General features: G+C 40.3%; 1 protein-coding gene across 3 annotated transcripts; it reads right to left on the reverse strand.

The window, feature by feature from the left end:
• Window positions 1–4,047: 4,047 nt before the first annotated feature.
• On the reverse strand, window positions 4,048–5,861 carry LOC121538856 (protein FAM177A1). Of its 3 annotated transcripts, none has more exons than XM_041847032.1 (5): window positions 5,797–5,861; window positions 4,829–5,008; window positions 4,659–4,725; window positions 4,426–4,523; window positions 4,048–4,281 (listed from the first exon to the last, which is right to left on the reverse strand). In XM_041847032.1, exons 1-5 carry the CDS (start codon window positions 5,797–5,799, stop codon window positions 4,087–4,089), a joined length of 543 nt encoding a protein of 180 aa, XP_041702966.1. In that variant the 5' UTR covers window positions 5,800–5,861; the 3' UTR covers window positions 4,048–4,086. The 3 variants fall into 3 exon arrangements, with proteins under 3 accessions (XP_041702966.1, XP_041702965.1, XP_041702964.1); XM_041847031.2 differs by lacking the exon at window positions 5,797–5,861 and adding an exon at window positions 5,476–5,629 and having other exon boundaries at window positions 4,829–4,990; XM_041847030.2 differs by lacking the exon at window positions 5,797–5,861 and adding an exon at window positions 5,476–5,629.
• Between the last annotated feature and the right edge of the window lie 16,991 nt (window positions 5,862–22,852).

Below are 22,852 nucleotides of genomic sequence, written 5' to 3' on the forward strand. Positions count from 1 at the left end.
GGATTTAGTGAACAGCAGCCAAGGAGACACAGTAACCAGCATCCTCATTGATTTCAACGGCTTCTGGACCTATGAAACCCAGGGAAGTACTGGTTGCTAATGACAGCAACACAGCTGATCTTGACGATACATGAATCTTCTGTCAAACTGGGAAGGACTACTAGACCAGCAATAAGAGGATATACAATACATTCGGAAAGAATTCAGACCACTTGACTTTTTCCACATTTTGTTACGTTACAGCCTTATTCTAAAATGGATTAAATAAACATGTCTCCTCATCAATCTGCACACAATAACCCATAATTACAAAGCGAAAACAGTTTTTAGACATTTTTGCAAATTTAATAGAAAACAACAACATTCTTTACATAAGTATTCAGACCCTTTGCTATTAGACTCGAAATTGAGCTCAGGTGCATCCTGTTTCCATTGATCATCCTTGATATGTTTCTACAACTTGATTGGAGTCCACCTGTGGTATATTCAATTGATTGGACATGATTTGGAAAGTCACATACCTGTCTATATAAGATCCCACAGTTGACAGTGCATGTCAGAGCAAAAACCAAGCCATGAGGTCGAAGGAATTGTCCCTAGAGCGCCGAGACAGGATTGTGTCGAGGCACAGATCTGGGGAAGGGGTACCAAAACATTTCTGCAGCATTGAAGCTCCCCAAGAACACAATGGCCTCCATCATTCTTAAATGGAAGAAGTTTAGAATCCCCAAGACCCTTCCTAGAGCTGGTCGCCCGGCCAAACTGAGCAATCGGGGGAGAAGGGCCTTGGTCAGGGAGGTGAACAAGAACCCGATGGTCACTCTGAAAGAGCTCCAGATTTCCTCTGTGGAGATGGGAGAACCTTCCAGAAGGACAACCATCTCTGCAGCACTCCACCAATCAGGTCTTTATGGTAGAGCGGCCAGATGGAAGCCACTCCTCAGTAAAAGGCACATGACAGCCCGCTTGGAGTTTGCCAAAAGGCACCTAAAGACTCTCAGACCATGAGAAACAAGATTCTCTGGTCTGATGAAACCAAGATTGAACTCTTTGGCCTGAATGCCAAGCGTCACGTCTGGAGGAAACCTGGCACCATCCCTACGGTGAAGCATGGTGGTGGCAGCATGCTGTGGGGATGTTTTTCAGCGGCAGGGACTGGGAGACTAGTCAGGTTTGAGGGTAAGATGAACAGAGCAAAATACAGAGAGATCCTTGATGAAAACCTTCTCCAGAGCGCTCAGGACCTCAGACTGAGGCGAAGGTTCACCTTCCAACAGGACAACGACCCTAAGCACACAGCCAAGACAACACAGGAGTGGCTTCGGGACAAGTCTCTGAATGTCCTTGAGTGGCCCAGCCAGAGCCGGACTTGAACCCGATCTAACATCTCTGGAGAGACCTTAAAATAGCTGTGCAACGATGCTCCCCATCCAACCTGACAGAGCTTGAGAGAATCTACAAAGAAAAATGGGAGAAACTCCCCAAATACAGGTGTGCCAAGCTTGTAGCGTCATACCCAAGACTTGAGGCTGTAATCGCTGCCAAAGGTGCTTCAACAAAGTACTGAGTAAAGGGTCTGAATACTTGTGAAATGTGATATATCAGCTCTTTATTTGTAATACATTTGCAAACGTTTCTAAAAACCTCTTTTTGCTTTGTCATTATGGGGTATTGTGTGTAGATTGATGAGGGAAAACAACTATTTAATCCATTTTAGAATAAGGCTGTAACATAACAAAACGTGGAAAAAGTCAAGGGGTCTGAATACTTTCCGAATGCACTGTATATGTTACAGTTGAAGATTCTAGACACACACTCTTGTGGACTTGGCAAGACTTCTCAATACAACAAAGTTTTATGTCCATTTAAATGTTTATTAATGTACAGTTAAAATAGAAAATGAAAATACTATGTATTTAAGCTTTCAAATTAAACCGGTTTCCATTAATAAAGTAGAAAATGTTTTTTTTCTTCATAATTATGTTGGACTTTTAGATTTTATTTCCTTGTGTGAAGGAGTGTGTATGTAGTATAGTAGGGTGGGAAAATAAATATTTTCTTAACATCAGTCTTAATAAAGTGTCTCTTGGCATTTCAAACTCTCTGGGCAATTTACACACTGTAAAAAGGAGTTATCTTGACAATACTGCGTTCCAAAAGAGAGCAGCAGATTTTAACATTCATTTAACATGTTTGGCTTTACCGTAGGCATCCCTCTCAAGCCCTGTACACTTGGAAGGGACAATAGCAGATAAGGTCAGCTCTAGCAGAGATACAGTGAGCGCCAAAAGTATTGGGACAGCGACACATTTTTTGTTGTTTTGGCTATGTACTCCAGCTCTTTCGATGTAAAATGATGCAATGACTAAGAGGTTAAGGTGCAGACTGTCAGCTTTAATTTGAAGGTATTTTCATCCATATCGGGTGAACCGTTTAGAAATTTCAGCACTTTATGTACATAGTCCCCCCATTTTTGGGGACCAAAAGTATTGGGACAAATTCACTTATGTGTATTAATGTAATCAAAAGTTTATTTGGTCCCATATTCTTAACACACAATGATTACATCAAGCTTGTGACTCTACAAACGTGTTGGATGCATTTGCTGTTTTGTTTGTGTTTTAGATAATTTTGTGCCCAATAGAAATTAATGGTAAATAATGTATTGTGTCATTTTGGAGTCACTTTTATTGTAAATAAGAATATAATAGGTTTCTAAACAGTTAAAGAGGCATAAATATCATACCCCCCCAAAAAATGCTAACCTCCCCTGTTATTGTAATGGTGAGAGGTTAGCATGTCTTGGGGATATGATATTTGTGCGTCTAACTTTAATTCATTGACAATTCATTCAGGACTATCTGTAATCATGGTAGCATCCACATTAATGTAGAAGTGTTTAGAAATATATTACATTCTTATTTATAATAAAAGTGACTCCAAAATGACACAATACATTATTTATAATGAATTGCTATTGGGCACAAAATTATCTGAAACACAACCAAAACAAAAAGCAAATGCATCCAACAAGTTTGTAGAGTCACAAGTTTGATGAAATCACTGTGTGCTAGGAATATCGGACCAAATACATTTGTGAATTTGTCCCAATGCTTTTGGTCCCCTAAAATGGTGGGACTATGTACAAAAAGTCATAGTCATTGTATAATTCCCACGGGGGGCCAGTATGAAAAATATATGCACTCACTAACTGTAAGTCGCTCTGGATAAGAGCGTCTGCTAAATGACTAAAATGTAAAAATGTAAATCATTTCAAATTCAATGTGCTGGAGTACAGAGCCAAAACAACAAAAATGCCCACTGTCCCAATACTTCTGGAGCTCACTGTAATATACGGCTCTGGACAATAGTAATGTCATGTGTTCGCACAGATGCCAATGAGCAACGTGTGAAGTTATTACGTTAAAGGCCTGGGGACAGATCCCGACATCACACTGATGGACTCTGAAAAGCCCTGTGCATAACTTCTCATAGTAACACAATAACATATTTGTGGGCATTCGGAAGTGAAAATAATTGATTGTCATGGTTGACAATGAATATAAATAGTAATTGTCAGCTGAAATACATCTTTACTATTCCTATAACATTGTGCAGCTCTGGAATGGTTTTAGAAAAAGGTAACTTATCTCACCGCTAACTGGCTGAAAATAGCTGCTAACTTATTGTATAACAATGTTATTATGTTCCTGAAAAAATAAATCAAAGACATTTCTTAAACCCGCAAATAGTTACAATCAGCATCAGATATCTATCATCCGTATGCTCATTCATTGTCACTGACACACAGCACAGCAATGTTCATTGCACACAAAAGTTCATGCATATTGACAACGCAGCAACTAAAAAAATATGTATTTTGTTTTTAAGAAATCTGATTTACAGTACTAATAGAACATGATCATTTAAACAAAAATAAGAAAACTACACTAGAAAAAAATGTTGAGAGGCTACATCATTAAATCAGTATGATTTAAAAATAAGAATTCTACGCTAGCGCAAAAGAAGGCTGAGGAGGCTACATCGTGAAATGAGAAAAATGGAAACATCCATTTAATTGAACTGTTAGGTGGGGATGGGGGCAGGAAATCTGTTGGTATCAGGTGTGGGATCTTGATCCAACTCGAAGCTGACGTTGACGAAGGAGGCTTTGCCCTCCGGCTGCTCCATGGCTGGCTGCTGGATCTCCTGGTTGTGCTCCTCTTCAAAACGGCGTTCTGCCTCCTCAGACAGCCGGTTCTCCTCCTCCTCCTCATCCTCCTGTCAGTCACAACATGAATGAGAAGCAGGGATATACAAACTACATCATGGAGTAGTAACAAAGTAGTAGTAACAAATTAGAAGTAATGAAGCATTCCAAGTTCTGTAAATAGATGTTTCCCCAAATACAAGACAACAACGTACCTCCTTTTTCGTTCTGTAGTACTCGTCAATAGCATACTGGTACTTGGGTGAGGTAATGCCGAACAATGAGGCCATTCTCTCCCCAAGATAGTCACAAACTGAAAGTAAAAAGCACAAGGCAGAGGCACAGTATTACTAACACACTGAGCATTCAATTTATATAGGCTACATTTTAAATCACTCATCATACGTGTTTATCTTTAAGAGTGTAGTATACATAATACCACATTTACCTGAAATAGTGGAGGTTGCCACTCGCCACATGTGAAACCAAAAATATGGACCCCAATTCAACTTGGACTGTAACAAAAACATGACACAATAAGAAAACAAAGTTAACGAAATGTGGGAATGTTTAATGGAGTAAAGTCCCGTTTTAATTTACAAGGACAGAGAAACCAACCTGGTCAGCTGAGGTCTTAACAGCGAAAGAAGCTTGCACTTCCTCATCTTCTTCATCTGTGCTGTATTCCTCCATGGTCTCGCCACTGGCAAAGTAAATCGTTCTACGGGGCACCTTCTGCTTCTTCATCCCCATGTCTCCCAGCTCCACACTCTCAAATTCCTTCACCATATTGGAGCTCTGTCAATCATCATCATCATCATCACAACAACAACAGTCCATTCTCCAGACGTGTTTGGTTACAGCTGGTAGAAACATAATTTTACTATCATCATGTAACTACTAGAAAGAATAGCAGCTACATTAGGGTTGTTGACATTTGTCACACATTGAATGAAAACATTCCAACACAACAGGTTTTTTCAAGCAGTTTCTGTGAGTGATTAATTCGTACCGTAGCTAATGAGAGTGCTAACGTTAGTGGCTGTTACTATGGTAGCTAGCTATGTATGTCGTAGAAATGTATAATTGTGAACAAATTGCCTACAGAATGCACATATTTATTCCTGCTTGAGATAGCTAGCTAGATGCTGAGGCTAATGTTACAATACAAGGAAGTAGCTAGCTAGTTAAAAGACAACACACACACATTCGTTTTTTTGTTGGCTAAACTCATGAGAACAGGTCTAAAATTTTTATCATCACACCTTTTCAGCGTCCATAGCTTGCCCCAAAGAGATGTTGACATTAGAAAAATACAGCGACAGCTCTGGCATCTCACGCTGTTCTTATGCAGCGTTCAAATCAACTCGGAAATCTCCAGCTTCCAACTTCAGTGCGTTCAAGCCAACTGAACTCGGAAAAAAAGGAGCTCCGACTGGGAAAAATATTTTGAACGGTCATCCAACTCGAAGTTCAAACTTTGCGACTCGGGCCTCTTTCTAGAGCTCCGACTTTCCGACCTGAAGATCACATAAGTCATGATTTGACCTCGTATTATTTCGAGTTCCCAGTTATTTTGAACATACCATTATTAGCTCAGTGATCTCACTTCTCTGCCTCTCTCCTCTGCCGGACCATCACTCGTTACCACAGTCAGAAGGCCCGCCTAGTTGACCAATCAGATTGGGGAATGTGTTGACGCATATGCCGGCTCAGAAGGCTCGCCTACCCGACCAATCAGATGAGGCTTCGCGGCGAACGACTCATTTTCGAAATGGCATATCTCGACTTCAAGTTTTAAGGACCAAATAACTAAATACATTCGGGAACAAGAATTGACAACGTCACTAAAATTCATAACATTTAGAAAGGACAAAAGTTCTGGGCGAAAGGATAAGTTGTCTTTTATTTTTTTGTTAACTAGTAGCTAATTTTTGCTACTCATCCAAAGTGAGCTAGCTAGCTAGCATAAGGCCGCTATTCCATTCCAAGCACAGAGAGGAGTTATTCTATTTGATAGAGCAACGTTGTTAGTTTCCATACAAGCCTTTCATTCGAATAGTAATATATCATTTTCTTGACCCTTCAACAGATGCACAGCCTTTGGCAGGAAAAAAAACTCAGTTGGGAGAGTATAAGTCTGCCATTCAATGGTGTTCTGTTTCAAGACGTGTACAGTATGAATGCCAACAGGGGAAAGACAGACAAACAAAAGCCAAAGAGAAATATGCTAATGAAATGAAAAGGGCAGTATGTTCAAAGACAGATCACTGTAATGTATACCATACACTTTTACAACATTCATCTCATTTTGATAATGTTGAAGTACTAACTAACAATGGAATGTTCCTCAATAAAATTGAAGATGGGACTTTAAATTGGTGTCCCAACTCTGTGGTCACTAAAGATCCCAGGGGGTGAAGGGGGTGCTTATAAGGGTTGCCAGGTTTAGCAAACATTTCTAGCCCAATGACCACTCAAAACCTGCCCAAAAGGCCTTAAAACTAGCAGTGCAGCAAGAGTTGCCACATTTATCCAATAAACTCTTGTCCCATAATGTTATCGAACCAATTAAGAAGGAATATCGACATAATGGCGTTAGAAGCAAACTGTGGTTTTCATCAAAATAATAATTATTGCGAGCTATAATGTGACTTAATAAAGGAATTTGAATATGTAGCAAGAATGCTTGGATTTAGCAGTGGTATGTATAAGAGCGTCTGCTAAATGACTAAAATGTAAATGTATATTGGCCATATACCACATACCCCCGAGGTGCCTTATTGCTATTATAAAACTGGTTACTAACATAACAGTAAACTTTTTGTCATACTCGTGGTATACAGGCTGAGATACCACGGCTTTCAGCCAATCAGCATTCATGGCTCGACCACAGTTTATAATTGTAAATAAATCCCTTTTGCGCATGTGCATAACTATAGATAAATCCGACAGGAGAGTTTGAGTGATGAAAGTTGGACAGAGGATCTTGACATTTCTGCGCAAGAAACACTTCAAAACACATCATTTATTTTTTTATTTTTTTCATACTGGCCCCCCGTGGGAATCGAAGCCACAGCCCTGGCGTTGCAAGCGCCATGCTCTACCAACTGAGCTACACGGGGCCACTCATGTTAGACATTGAGAGGCTGTTGAAAAGAATTGCAATATTATTATGATCTATCGCTGTCATCATTAGGATTAGGAATGTCGTAAAACTTCAGTTAATAGCCCGGGCGTTTTATTTGCTGAAATCACTGAACGGAACAGAGGCTTATTAGAGACGGGCTTCTATTTGAGACAGGCGTCTTATTTCCTTAATGCACACAGCTTTTGCTAATTTGCATAGTTAATTGTTTAATTCCAGCATTTTAATCATTTACATTTTATTTTGTTTATTTTATAAGTATGTCTCTATTTAGAGAATAAGAAAAAAAATGTTTCCTTAACAGAGTAATTATTTTCCTCTTTGACTGTGCATTTTCGGAAGTTCTTACTTTCACCACTAGAGGGTGATCTGACGGGGGTTTGTACTCCCAAAGTTGTTGACTGTTTTTTGTGCTTGCCAGTTAGCAGTTCTCAGCTGTTAGCAGCCAATGGCTAGAGTTTTCTTCATGCCGATTGAAAACGGATGATTGCTATACTTTTTTTGAGTCATTACTGAATTGTTTAATGTAACAAGTCAAACATTAAACCTCGTAAACAATTAATGTTACGTGGTCCTCTGTGGCTCAGTTGGTAGAGCATGGCGCTTGTAACGCCAGGGTAGTGGGTTCGATCCCCGGGACCACCCATACGTAAAAATGTATGCACACATGACTGTAAGTCGCTTTGGATAAAAGCGTCTGCTAAATGGCTTATTATTATTATTATTACTGTTAGGCTATTTTCGGGCATGATGTTAAGACTGCAAACCGTTATAAATGGCCCATTTGCGAGATTGATTTGTCATTTCTATAGAGTACCACAGTATGAATCATAATACCCATAAAACCTAGCGGTCAAACAGGGAAATCGTTCCAATCGTTTATCCATCATTCATTTTCCCATAGGGGATTTTAGAAACACTTAAAATAAGGGCTGTGTATCGTGTAGGCTTACCCTGGTGTGACGTTTTTATAACCGTGTAAATCTCTCTTGGACAATGTGACTTTTATCAATATATTTGCCTGTATTTACCCCCAACAAATGAAATGCTAGTTAGCTCCTAATGAACTACAAATGCCATGATGATCTGGACGAGACTGCCGAATCGAGGCAAAGGTAAGAATCTCTGGATTAACTATCTAATGTTATCGAAATGTAGTAATGAATAAATTGGCAAACGTGTTTAAATTAACCTGTTAGCAAAGGTGCCAGTTAGAGAAAACGTGCCGGAGGTTGCAGGGATTTGTGGTCTTGCATGATGTCTACTTTGATGCTAATTAGAATTTTCGAATCAGAGTAAATAGAGACTAATATATTGATAAAAGCCACCTTTTCTGAGAGAGATGTACATGGTTATCAAAACGTCACGCCAGGGTAAGCCTACACGAAACACAGCCCTTCTTTTAAGTGTTTCTAAAATCACCTTTGGGGGAAAAGAAATTCCATGGCGGCCATGGTGCAACTTAGAAGTAGCCCAAAAACCTGCAACCCCGCAACCAATACATTTTCACCCACGACATTGTTTTCAAAGTAGCCCAATTTTCTGGAAAACCGGAGACATGGCAACCCTGGTGCTAATATTTGTCCTGTTTTCACTGCATGTGTATATCAAACTATATTTCTATCATGTAATACTGTGTATAAAAGTACAATGTACAGTGCATTCGGAAAGTATTCAGACCCCTTGACTCTTTCCACATTTTGTTACGTTACAGCCTTATTCTAAAATGTATTAAATAAATAAAAATGTCTCATCAATCTGCAGTCGTGGTCAAAAGTTTTGAGAATGACACAAATATTAATTTTCTGCTGAGTCTGCTGCCTCAGTTTTTATGATGGCAATTTGCATATACTCCAAAATGTTATGAAGAGTGATCAGATGAATTGCAATTAATTGCAAAGTCCCTCTTTGCCATGAAAATGAACTTAATCCCAAAAAAAAAATTCCCCTGCATTTCAGCCCTGCCACAAAAGGACCAGCTGACATCATGTCAGTGATTCTCTCGTTAACACAGGTGAGAGTGTTGACGAGGACAAGGCTGGAGATCTCTCTGTCATGCTGATTCAGTTAGAATAACAGACTGGAAGCTTTAAAAGAAGGGTGGTGCTTGAAATCATTGTTCTTCCTCTGTTAACCCTAGTTACCTGCAAAGAAACACGTGCCGTCATCATTGGTTTGCACAAAAAGGGCTTCACAGGCAAGGATATTGCTGCTAGTAAGATTGCACCTAAATCAACCATTTATCGGATCATCAATAACTTCAAGGAGAGAGGTTCAATTGTTGTGAAGAAGGCTTCAGGGTGCCCAAGAAAGTCCAGCAAGCGCCAAGACCATCTCCTAAAGTTGATTCAGCTGCGGGATCGGGGCACCACCAGTGCAGAACTTGCTCAGGAATGGCAGCAGGCAGGTGTGAGTGCATCTGCACGCACAGTGAGGCGAAGACTTTTGGAGGATGGCCTGGTGTCAAGAAGGGCAGCGAGGAAGCCACTTCTCTCTAGGAAAAACATCAGGGACAGACTGATATTCTGCAAAAGGTACAGGGATTGGACTGCTGAGGACTGGGGTAAAGTCATTTTCTCTGATGAATCCCCTTTCCGATTGTTTGGGGCATCCGGAAAAAAGCTTGTCCGGAGAAGACAAGGTGAGCGCTACCATCAGTCCTGTGTCATGCCAACAGTAAAGCATCCTGAGACCATTCATGTGTGGGGTTGCTTCTCAGCCAAGGGAGTGGGCTCACTCACAATTTTGCCTAAGAACACAGCCATGAATAAAGAATGGTACCAACACATCCTCCGAGAGCAACTTCTCCCAACCATCCAAGAACAGTTTGGTGACGAACAATGCCTTTTCCAGCATGATGGAGCACCTTGCCATAAGGCAAAAGTGATAACTAAGTGGCCCGGGGAACGAAACATTGACATTTTGGGTCTATGGCCAGGAAACTCCCCAGACCTTAATCCCATTGAGAACTTGTGGTCAATCCCACGACAAACAAAAACCCACAAATTCTGACAAACTCCAAGCATTGAAGAATCAGTCAGGATGTGGCCCAGAAGTTAATTGGCAGCATGCCAGGGCGGATTGCAGAGTTCTTAAAAGAAGGGTCAACACTGCAAATATTGACTCTTTGCATAAACTTAATGTAACTGTCAATAAAAGCCTTTGACACTTATGGAATGCTTGTAATTATACTTCAGTATACCATAGTAACATCTGAAAAAAATATCTAAAAACACTGAAGCAGCAAACTTTGTGAAGACCAATACTTGTGTCATTCTCAAATCTTTTGACCACGACTGTACACACAATACCCCATAATGACAAAGTGAAAACAGGTTTTTAGACATTTTTGCAAATGTATTAAAAACAGAAATACCTTTATTTACATAAGTATTCAGACCCTTTGCTATGAGACTCGAAATTGAGCTCAGGAGCATCCTGTTTCCATTGATCATCCTTGAGCTGTTTCTACAACTTGATTGTAGTCCACCTGTGGTAAATTCAATTGATTGGACATGATTTGGGAAGGCACACACCTGTCTATATAAGGTCCCACAGTTGAGAGTACATGTCAGAGCAAAAACCAAGCCATGAGGTCGAAGGAATTGTCCTTAGAGCTCCGAGACAGGATTGTGTCGAGGCACAGATCTGAGGAAGGGTACCAAAACATTTCTGCGGCATTGAAGGTCCCCAAGAATACCGTGGCCTCCATCTTCCTAGAGCTGGCCGCCTGGTTAAACTGAGCAAATGGGGAGATGAAGGTCCTTGGTCAGGGAGGTGACCAAGAACCCGATTGAAAAAAAGTGGTAGTCCCACTGGCTATCATAAGTTGAATGCACCAATTTGTAAGTCGCTCTGGATAAGAGCGTCTGCTAAATGACGTAAATGTAACGTAAATGGGATGTTTTCCAGGGACTGGGAGACTAGTCAGGAACGAGGGAGAGATGAACGAAGCAAAGTACAGCGAGATCCTTGACGAAAACCTGCTCCTGAGTGCTCAGGACCTCAGACTGGGGCGAAGGTTCACCTTCCAACAGGACAATGACCCGATCGAACATCCCCTGGAGAGACCTGTTCAGCAGCGCTCCCCATCCAACCTGACAGAGCTTGAGAGGATCTGCAGAGAAGAATGAGAGAAACTCCCCAAATACAGGTGTGCCAAGCTTGTAGTGTCATATCCAAGAAGACTCTGGGCTGTAATCGCTGCCAAAGGTGCTTCAACAAAGTACAACAAAGTACATTTGCAAAAATTACTAAAAACCTGTTTTTGCTTTGTTGCTATGGGGTATTGTGTGTAGATTGATGAGGGAAAAAAACAATTTAATCAATTTTAGAATAAGGCTGTAACATAACAAAATGTGGAAAAAGTCAAGGGGTCTGAATACTTTTCGAATGCACTGTATGTAAAGTGTATGAATAATGTACATGTAACAAAATATCTGTAAAAAATACATGTTTAAACAAAGTCACTTTTGTCCTCAGAATAGTGGGGTGGATGGGCCAATAAAATAAATACAAATAAAGAGTATGTAAGTGAGGTTAGGGTGGTGAGTTTCCCCTTATACAGTAGAGCTTTGAGTGTCTAGAATAGTGCTATGTAAGTACAATCAATTACTATTATTGCTTGCTGTTTGGGGTTTTAGGCTGGGTTTCTGTATAAGCACTTTGTGACATCTGCTGATGTCAAAAGGGCTTTATGAATCAATTGTATTTGATTATTATTAAATGTTTTGCCATCTTCCATAGCTTGTAGGCCATGCCTTTGTACAGAGATGGAAACGTCTACATAATACCAAAAAGGTGGACTGCAAGGCTTTAAAGTTAAGTAAATGGCAATAGTAAGTGCCTAGGTGCTTATCTTAAAGCTTATCTTAAATCAACCAATCATTTTTTTTTAAAAGAAATTTCTGTGAAACTGTACGTTTTACTTGTGAATTTTGAAAATAAATCTGAAACCAAGATGTGTCAGTTTGTTTGCCATTTTAAAAACAATGCAGATATTGGAGTAAATATTTTGGGTTAAGACAAGTAACTATGAGTAAGTGCAAACATCATGATAAGCTTGCAAGCTGAGTTTGAATAAGACATCTGATTAACACGTTGCATGTATAACGTTTGGTTTTACTATATCTAATAAATAACCAAATCATTGATTGATCAATAGATAAAATAAATGCATCTCTCATCTGCTCCCTTTAAGCCGGTCGGCATTCGCGTCATCACACTTCTTCATCTGGTTGGTCGAATAAGCGGGCCATCTGACTTTGTGGCTGTGGTAACTGGTGACGACCCCTCTGCGGTCTCAAATCCGAAAGTGACGTAGAATGCACAAATTTGGTTCTATCACAGCTAGAACAATGAGCCAGATATTTGCCGAATGTATAAATGTGAAGCATCCGGTTGGCCTTACCACTCACTACGAAATATGGTGATGAGAGGAGCCCAGTGGCTGGCAGTGAGATGGACGATGGAATGAGATGGATTTTGGCCAACATTATGCAAATGTTCTCATCGATTAAACGTTTGATCTCCATACAGTTTTCTGTTTCCAGAATTACAATCTGTAACAAACAGAGTGGACTGCATTTTGTGGACTTTAGCCTTTGCCAAAGTAAATAAAATAAATGCGTTGTTTAGTTGCCCTTTAAATGCATTGTTTAGTTGTGCAAGGGCGAATTTAGCTATTGCACAAGCGCTCTTCCTAAAGGTGATAGGCAAATAAATGCTAGAACGCGCCAATAGGATCTCGCTAGCTCGTGCTTGGCTTTGCCCACCTCCTTGCTTGTTCTTCACACTATTCATTTGCACCCATTGGAAACGACAGGCTCTGGTCTAGCTTGGGTTAGTTATAAAAATATTTGGTTCAATCCTATACCCAAAGAGGTAGAGAGAGGCCCAACTCCGCTGAAAATCTGTCTCCCTTCAGCAGGTGGCGTTTTTTTCGTTAAAGGCCAACAGATTGCACCAATCAACAACTTTTTGTATGGCGGTCAATAAGAGTGTCGAATTTGGTGAATAAAAAAATTAATGGCTTATTATTATTATGATTATGATTATGATTATTTTATTTTTTATTAGGGGGTAGATCAGCTTTAATATTGCAGATAGATTGTAACTTCCATCAGTGTAATTGTCTGCATCACTACCAATCCCCCATATGTTTTTTTTTCTCGCAAATATATATATATATATATATATATATATATATATATATATATATACACACACACACACACATACATATATATGTATGTGTGTATATCCTTTAAAATATATTTCCCTTTATTACTTTCCAACTCCACCACCCCTTCCCTAATTGGAGTAAACTAGTGAACAACAACGCTTAGGCCTCTACTTCCATCTTATACATACTATATACATTTTATGGACACAGTCAATTTTACAATCATTATTTTTGGTTTGTTTTTACTCCTGAACTTCCTCAACCTCTCTGATCATTTTCATGGTATCCATCCGGTTTGCTTCTATATGCCATATCTTTCTAACTGTGCTCTTTCACAAAAGCTGTCAACCTATAACCTATATACTTATTATGGACACAGTATGCTTTACATGATTAGTTATTTTGTTTTTATTAGTTCTTGTTAGTTGTTATTAGTCCCAATCTTCAACTCCATTCAACACCACCCATATTGGATTTCTATTTGCCATATATTTTTCAACTGTACTGTGATTTAAACAAGTTCGGAACCTTTCTATTCTCATTGTTTCTACAGATTGTAAATTGAAAATAAACATTTTTGCTAAAATTATTATTATATTATTGATCGATTGACTATGACGTTTCAGATCACCCAGTAATGCTATCTGCAGGGTTAGCTCCAGGTAAATATTGCAATCCTTTAGCCATTCCTGGACCTGTGTCCAAAAACAAGTTACCAATGGACAGTACCAAAACAAATGATCTAATGATTCTGGCTCTTCGCAGCAAAATATGCAGAGCTGGGAAGATTGTATCCCCCATATAAATAACATTATATTGGTAGCAAGAATTTTATACAATAATTTAAATTGAACAATTCTAAGTTTTGAATCCGGCGTCGTTTTGCGTTTCAGTTCATAAACACTATGCCATGGAATCGGTACGTCAAAAAACTCTTCCCAAATATTTTTCAATCCTTTGGTCCTTAAATTAAACTGGTATACTTTTTTATTTATCACAGTTTTCTTTAACCAACTATGTTCTTTAATGCAAGGCCGACAGACAAGTTCCTTACTTTTTCCCCCTTCCACTTTCCTCTTCCATTTTTGCGGTAATGCTGTAATTATTTGGTTGTAATTTTGGGTAGAGCAGACATTTCCACATGTTTTTGTTAGCATAACTCCACCAGTCCTACCGATGATATAATTTTTTATCAATTAGTATATTTGACTTTAACCACAATTAATGGCTTATTTGCTACATGAGGTTTATTTGATCGAATAGAAGTTTCATAACGCTTAAATTGTTACAAGTGTACTGATATAAGGAGGACACGTGACATCCTGGCAACTTTGAGAAAAAACACTATATGGAGTTGTCTCGAGATGGTTATGCATATTCATGTCATGAGGCTCGTAGCATAGTATCATGCAGCATTCATGTGCTAGTCGGAACTCTGAAATGCCCGACTTGCTAACTGGTTGCAGTTATATATATACACGTGCCACGTTTAAGGATTCAGCAAGTCAGAATTTCAGATTTTCCTAGTTCCAACTAGAATATGAACGCGGCATCTCTCTCGCTCTCCATTGAACTGGCAGTTGACGCCAACAAACCTCATCGAATATTTAAAAAAAGGATTACAATAATGAGATGTATCCACCAATACAAAGAAAGCATAGGCGGGAGCTAGACAGTCTGCCGTGCCGCTTTGTGGACGACTCCCATTGTTAGGGCCGAGAGACGTGTATCTTGTCAGTGTATCCATAATCTTTGCTATAGCGCAATGGTTGTATCCCTGATTAGTTCTTCTTCTTTGGGTTTTATGGCGAACTACACGCAAAAGGCTGTATTGTTGGCACCAACTGTGCGGGATGAAAATAAAAAATCACAAAATACAACATTTATGTGGACAAAAATACTCTGCACATCTTCTGTTGCCAATAACCCTTGTAAATCTTCCGCCACTTTGAATTCCTGAAGCCCCAGATACTTTCCTGCCGCAGCCACATTGATGTCCAATTTATTTTATTTCCTTTCTACTTGAGCTGTGCAGTTTATCACAGTTGCAATGAACAACATTCAATTCACTTTCTATTACAGTGTCTTGCAAAAGTATTCATCCCCCTTGGCGTTTTTCCTATTTTGTTACATTACAACCTGTAATTTAAATTGATTTTTATTTTGGATTTCATGTAATGGACATACACAAAATAGCCCAAATTGGTGAAGTGAAATGAAAAAAATATATTTTTTCAAAAAATTCTAAAAAATAAATAATGGAAAAGTGGTGCGTGCATATGTATTCACCCCCTTTGCTATGAAGCACCTAAATAAGATCTTACCTTCAGAAGTCACATAATTAGTTAAATAAAGTCCACCTGTGTACAATCTAAGTGTCACATGATCTGTCACATGATCTCAGAATATATACACCTGTTCTGAAAGGCCCCAGAGTCTGCAACACCACTAAGCAAGGGGCACCACCAAGCAAGCGACACCAAGAAGACCAAGGAGCTCTCCAAACAGGTCAGGGACAAAGTTGTGGAGAAGTACAGATCAGGGTTGGGTTGTAAAAAAAATATCCGAAACTTTGAACATCCCACAGAGCACCATTTAAATCCATTATTAAAAAATTGAAAGAATATGGCACCACAACAAACCTGCCAAAAGAGGGCCGCCCACCAAAACTCACGGACCAGGCAAGGAGGGCATTAATCAGAGAGGCAACAAAGAGACCAAAGATAACCCTGAAGGAGCTGCAAAGCTCAACAGCGGAGATTGGAGTATCTGTCCATAGGACCACTTTAAGCAGTACACTCCACAGAGCTGGGCTTTACGGAAGAGTGGCCAGAAAAAGCCATTGCTTAAAGAAAACTATAAGCAAACATGTTTGGTGTTCGCCAAAAGGCATGTGGGAGACTCCCCAAACATATGGAAGAAGGTACTCTGGTCAGATGAGACTAAAATTGAGCTTTTTGGCCATCAAGGAAAACGCTATGTCTGGCGCAAACCCAACACGTCTCATCATCCCGAGAACACCATCCCCACAGTGAAGCATGGTGGTGGCAGCATCATGCTGTGGGGATGTTTTTCATCGGCAGGGACTGGGAAACTGGTCAGAATTGAAGGAATGATGGATGGCGCTAAATACAGGGAAATTCTTGAGGGAAACCTGTTTCAGTCTTCCAGAGATTTGAGACTGGGACGGAGGTTCACCTTCCAGCAGGACAATGACCCTAAGCATACTGCTAAAGCAACACTCGAGTGGTTTAAGGGGAAACATTTAAATGTCTTGGAATGGCCTAGTCAAAGCCCAGACCTCAATCCAATTGAGAATCTGTGGTATGACTTAAAGATTGCTGTACACCAGCGGAACCCATCCGTCTTGAAGGAGCTGGAGCAGTTTTGCCTTGAAGAATGGGCAAAATCCCAGTGGCTAGATGTGCCAAGCTTATAGACACATACCCAAAGAGACTTGCAGCTGTAATTGCTGCAAAAGGTGGCTCTACAAAGTATTGACTTTGGGGGGGTGAATAGTTATGCCCGCTCAAGTTTTCAGTTTTTTTGTCTTATTTCTTGTTTGTTTCACCAAAAAAAATATTTTGCATCTTCAAAGTGGTAGGCATGTTGTGTAAATCAAATGATACAAACCCCCCCAAAAAATCCATTTTAATTCCAGGTTGTAAGGCAACAAAATAGGAAAAATGCCAAGGGGGGTGAATACTTTATTTTGGTTGACAAATAGGCCTATTCACTATAGGCATTGGTGCATCCACTACCATTTCTTCAACTTCACTTGCCCTCTCAATTCTTTTGATTGCCTCCACATAGGACGTTATTCACTCCGATCTTCTGTATACTCCTCCACCTGTCTGCACATACTTGAAACATGGCTAAATCCTTTACAATTTTTACACTGTAATGGTTTGGGACAAAAGGTCTTACTGCATACCTCATTAATTAATTAATTTATTTATTTCACCTTTATTTAACCAGGTAAGCCAGTTGAGAACAAGTTCTCATTTACAACTGCGACCTGGCCAAGATAAAGCAAAGCAGTGCGATAAAAACAACAACAACACAGAGTTACATATGGAATAAACAAAACGTACAGTCAATAACACAATAGAAAATCTATATACAGTGTGTGCAAATATAGTAAGTTATGGAGGTAAGGCAATAAATAGGCCATAGTGCAAAATAATTACAATTTAGTATTAACACTGGAGTGATAGATGTGCAGAAAATTATGTGCAAATATAGATACTGGGGTGCAAATTAGCAAAATAAATAACAATGTAAATAACAATATGGGGATGAGGTAGTTGGGTGGGCTAATTACAGATGGGCTGTGTACAGGTGCAGTGATCGGTAAGCTGCTCTGACAACTGATGCTTAAAGTTAATGAGGGAGATAAGTGTCTCCAGCTTCAGAGATTTTTGCAGTTCGTTCCAATCATTTGCTGCAGAGAACTGGAAGGAATGGCGGCCAAAGGAGGTGTTGGCTTTGGGGATAACCAGTGAGATATACCTGCTGGAACACACACTACGGGTGGGTGTTGCTATGGTGACCAATGATCTAATAAGGCAGGGATTTGCATAGAAGTGATTTATAGATGACCTGGAGCCAGTGGGTTTGGCGACAAATATGTATTTGGCCATGTCCCCGTAGCTCAGTTGGTAGAGCATGGCACTTGCAACGCCAGGGTTGTGGGTTCGTTTCCCACTGGGGGCCAGTATGAAAATGTATGCACTCACTAACTGTAAGTCGCTCTGGATAAGAGCTTCTGCTAAATGACTAAAATGTAAAAAATGTAAAAATGTAGTGAGGGCCAGCCAACGAGAGCGTACAGGTCACAATAGTGGGTAGTATATGGGGCTTTGGTGACAAAACGGATGGCATTGTGATAGACTACATCCAATTTGCTGAGTAGAGTGTTGGAAGCTATTTTGTAAATGACATCGCCGAAGTCAAGGATCGGTAGGATAGTCAGTTTTATGAGGGCATGTTTAGCAGCATGAGTGAAGGAGGCTTTGTTGCGAAATAGGAAGCCGATTCTAGATTTAACTTTGGATTGGAGATGCTTAATGTGAGTCTGGAAGGAGAGTTTACAGTCTAACCAGACACCTAGGTATTTGTACAGTGAGGGAAAAAAGTATTTGATCCCCTGCTGATTTTGTACGTTTGCCCACTGACAAAGACATGATCAGTCTATAATTTTAATGGTAGGTTTATTTGAACAGTGCTAGACAGAATAACAACAAAAAAATCTAGAAAAACGCATGTCAAAAATGTTATAAATTGATTTGCACTTTAATGAGGGAAATAAGTATTTGACCCCTCTGCAAAACATGACAGTACTTGGTGTCAAAACCCTTGTTGGCAATCACAGAGGTCAGATGTTTCCTGTAGTTGGCCACCAGGTTTGCACACATCTCAGGAGGGATTTTGTCCCACTCCTCTTTGCAGATCTTCTCCATGTCATTAAGGTTTTTGAGGCTGACGTTTGGCAACTCGAACCTTCAGCTCCCTCCACAGATTTTCTATATGATTAAGGTCTGGAGACTGGCTAGGCCACTCCAGGACCTTAATGTGCTTCTTCTTGAGCCACTCCTTTGTTGCCTTGGCCGTGTGTTTTGGGTCATTGTCATGCTGGAATAACCATCCACAACCCATTTTCAATGCCCTGGCTGAGGGAAGGAGGTTCTCACCCAAGATTTGACGGTACATGGCCCTGTCCATCGTCCCTTTGATGCGGTGAAGTTGTCCTGTCCCCTTAGCAGAAAAACACCCTCAAAGCACAATGTTTCCACCTCCATGTTTGACGGTGGGGATGGTGTTCTTGGGGTCATAGGCAGCATTCCTCCTCCTCCAAACACGGCGAGTTGAGTTGATGCCAAAGACCTCGATTTTGGTCTCATCTGACCACAACACTTTCACCCAGTTCTCCTCTGAATCATTCAGATGTTCATTGGCAAACTTCAGACGGCCCTGTATATGTGCTTTCTTGAGCAGGGGGACCTTGCGGGCGCTGTAGGATTTCAGTCCTTCACGGCGTAGTGTGTTACCAATTGTTTTCTTGGTGACTATGGTCCCAGCTGCCTTGAGATCATTGACAAGATCCTCCCGTGTAGTTCTGGGCTGATTCCTCACCGTTCTCATGATCATTGCAACTCCACGAGGTGAGTTCTTGCATGGAGCCCCAGGCCAAGGGAGATTGACAGTTCTTTTGTGTTTCTTCCATGTGCGAATAATCGCACTGACTGTTGTCACCTTCTTACCAAGCTGCTTGGCGATGGTCTTGTAGCCCATTCCAGCCTTGTGTAGGTCTACAATGTTGTCCCTGACATCCTTGGAGAGCTCTTTGGTCTTGGCCATGGTGGAGAGTTTGGAATCTGATTGATTGATTGATTGCTTCTGTGGACAGGTGTCTTTTATACAGGTAACAAGCTGAGATTAGGAGCACTCCCTTTAAGAGTGTGCTCCTAATCTCAGCTCGTTACCTGTATAAAAGACACCTGGGAGCCAGAAATCTTTCTGATTGAGAGGGGATCAAATACTTATTTCCCTCATTAAAATGCAAATCAATTTATAACATTTTTGACGTGTTTTTTTCTGGATTATTTTGTTGTTATTCTGTCTCTCACTGTTCAAATAAACCTACCATTAAAATTATAGACTGATCATTTCTTTGTCAGTGGGCAAACGTACAAAATCAGCAGGGGATCAAATACTTTTTTCCCTCACTGTAGTCAATTTTTTTAAAACTCCCCTTTATTACTTTAAAACCCCGCCATCCTTTCCCTACTTGGGGTAAATTAGTGAACAACAATGCTTAGGCCTCTACTTCCAGCTTATACTTACTATCTACATTTTATGGACACAGTCCATTTTACAATAATTATATTTTATTTGTTTTTGCTCCTGAACTTCTTCTACTCTCAACCTCTCCGATCATTTTCATGATGTCCATCCGGCTTGCTTCTATATGCCATATCTTTCTAACTGTGCTCTTTCCCAAAAGCTCCCAACATACAACCTATATACTTATTATGGACACAGTATGCTTACATTATTAGTTATCTTGTTATTATGTTAATCACAGGTGTTATTCGAGAGGGCTAAGACAACAACTGGTAATGGCGACGAAAGTTTGGGCTGAGGCTAAACAGATAAACAGGATGGGGTACCGTGTAAAGGAACAGTCCAGCAGGCATTAGCTGTGTAGCTGAGTGATCATAAGGTCCAGTGAACAACACTAAGTAAGTCCGGGAGCAGATCGTAGGCTGCTAAAGCACAGGCGAGCAGGAGGCACGGCTGTTGATTGCGCATGCTTGCGGGCCGGGGCTAGCAGATGGATCTTCGTTGTCGTCGCAATGGGAAGCCTGTTGAAACCACATCAGACGATTATACCCCAGCATTGCAGCGCATTCAGAAAATATTCAGACCCCTAGACTTTATACACATTTGTTACGTTACAGCCTTTTTCTAAAATTGATTAAATAGTTTCCCCCCCTCATCAATCTACACACAATACCCCCAAAACAGGTTTTTATAAATCTTTGCATTAAATAAATAAATGGATATCACATTTACATAAGTATTCAGACCATTTAGTCAGTACTTTGTTGAAGCACCTTTGGCAGCGATTACAGCCTTGAGTCTTCTTGGGTATGACACTACAAGCTTGGCACACCTGTATTTGTGGAGTTTCTCCCATTCTTCTCTGCAGATCCTCTCAAACACTGTCAGATTGGATGGGGAGCGTCACTGCACAGTTATTTTCAGGTCTCTCCAGAGATGTTCGATCGGGTTCAAGTCCGGGCTCTGGCTGGGCCACTCAAGGACATTCAGAGACTTGTCCCGAAGCCACTCCTGCGTTGTCTTTGCTGTGTGCTTAGGGTCGTTGTCCTGTTGGAAGGTGAATCTCAAATCAAATCAAATGTTATTTGTCACATGCACAGAATACAGCCGGTGTATACCTTACCGTGAAATGCTTACTTACAAGCCCTTAACCAACAATGCAGTTTTAAGAAAAATATTTACTAAATAAACAAAAGTAAAAAATAAAAGAGCAACAATAAAATAACAATAACGAGGCTATATACAGGGGGTACCGGTACCGAGTCAATGTGCTGGGGTACAGGTTAGTCAAGGTAATTGAGGTAATATGTATACTACCAGTCAAAAGTTTGGCCACACCTACTCATTCAAGGGTTTTTCTTTATTTGTACTATTTTTTACATTGTATAATAATAGTGAAGACATCAAAAATATGAAATAACAAATAGGAATCATGTAGTAACCAAAAAAGTGTTAAACAAATCAATATATATTTTATATTTGAGATTCTTCAAATAGCCACCCTTTGCCTTGATGACAGATTTGCACACTCTTGGCATTCTCTCAACCAGCTTCATGAGGTTGTCATCTGGAATGCATTTCAATTAACAGGTGTGCCTTCTTAAAAGTTAATTTGTGGAATTTATTTCCTTCTTAATGCGTTTGAGCCAATCAGTTGTGTTGTGACAAGGTAGGGGGGTATACAGAAGATAGCCCTATTTGGTCCATATTAAGTCCATATTATGGCAAGATCAGCTCAAATAAGCAAAGAGAAACAACAGTCCATCATTACTTTAAGACATGAAGGTCAGTCAATACAGAACATTTTCAAGAACTTTGAACGTTTATTCAAGTGCAGTCGCAAAAACCATCAAGCGCTATGATGAAACTGACTCTCACGAGGACCGCCACAGGAATGGAAGACCCAGAGTTACCTCTGCTGCAGAGGATAAGTTCATTAAAGTTACCAGCCTCAGAAATTGCAGCCCAAATAAATGCTTCACAGAGTTCAAGTAACACATCTCAACATCAACTGTTCAGAGGGGACTGTGTGAATCAGGCCTTCATGGTCGAATTGCTGCAATGAAACCACTACTAAAGGACACCAATAATAAGAAGAGACCTGCTTGGGCCAAGAAACACGAGCAATGGACATTAGACCGGTGGAAATTTGTCCTTTGGTCTGGAGTCCAAATTTGAGATTTTGGGTTGAAACCGCTGTCTTTGTGAGACGCGGTGTTGGTGAACGGATGATCTCCGAATGTGTAGTTCCCACCGTAAAGCATGGAGTAGGTGGTGTGATGGTGTGGGGGTGCTTTGCTGGTGACACTGTCTGTGATTTATTTAGAATTCCAGGCACACTTAACCAGCATGGCTTCCACAGCATTCTGCAGCGATACTCCATATCATCTGGTTTGGGCTTAGTGGGACTATCATTTGTTTTTCAACAGGACAATGACCCAACACATCTCCAGGTGGTGTAAGG

This window comes from Coregonus clupeaformis, chromosome 25 (genome assembly GCF_020615455.1).
Source record: "Coregonus clupeaformis isolate EN_2021a chromosome 25, ASM2061545v1, whole genome shotgun sequence".
Lineage (NCBI taxonomy): Eukaryota > Metazoa > Chordata > Actinopteri > Salmoniformes > Salmonidae > Coregonus > Coregonus clupeaformis.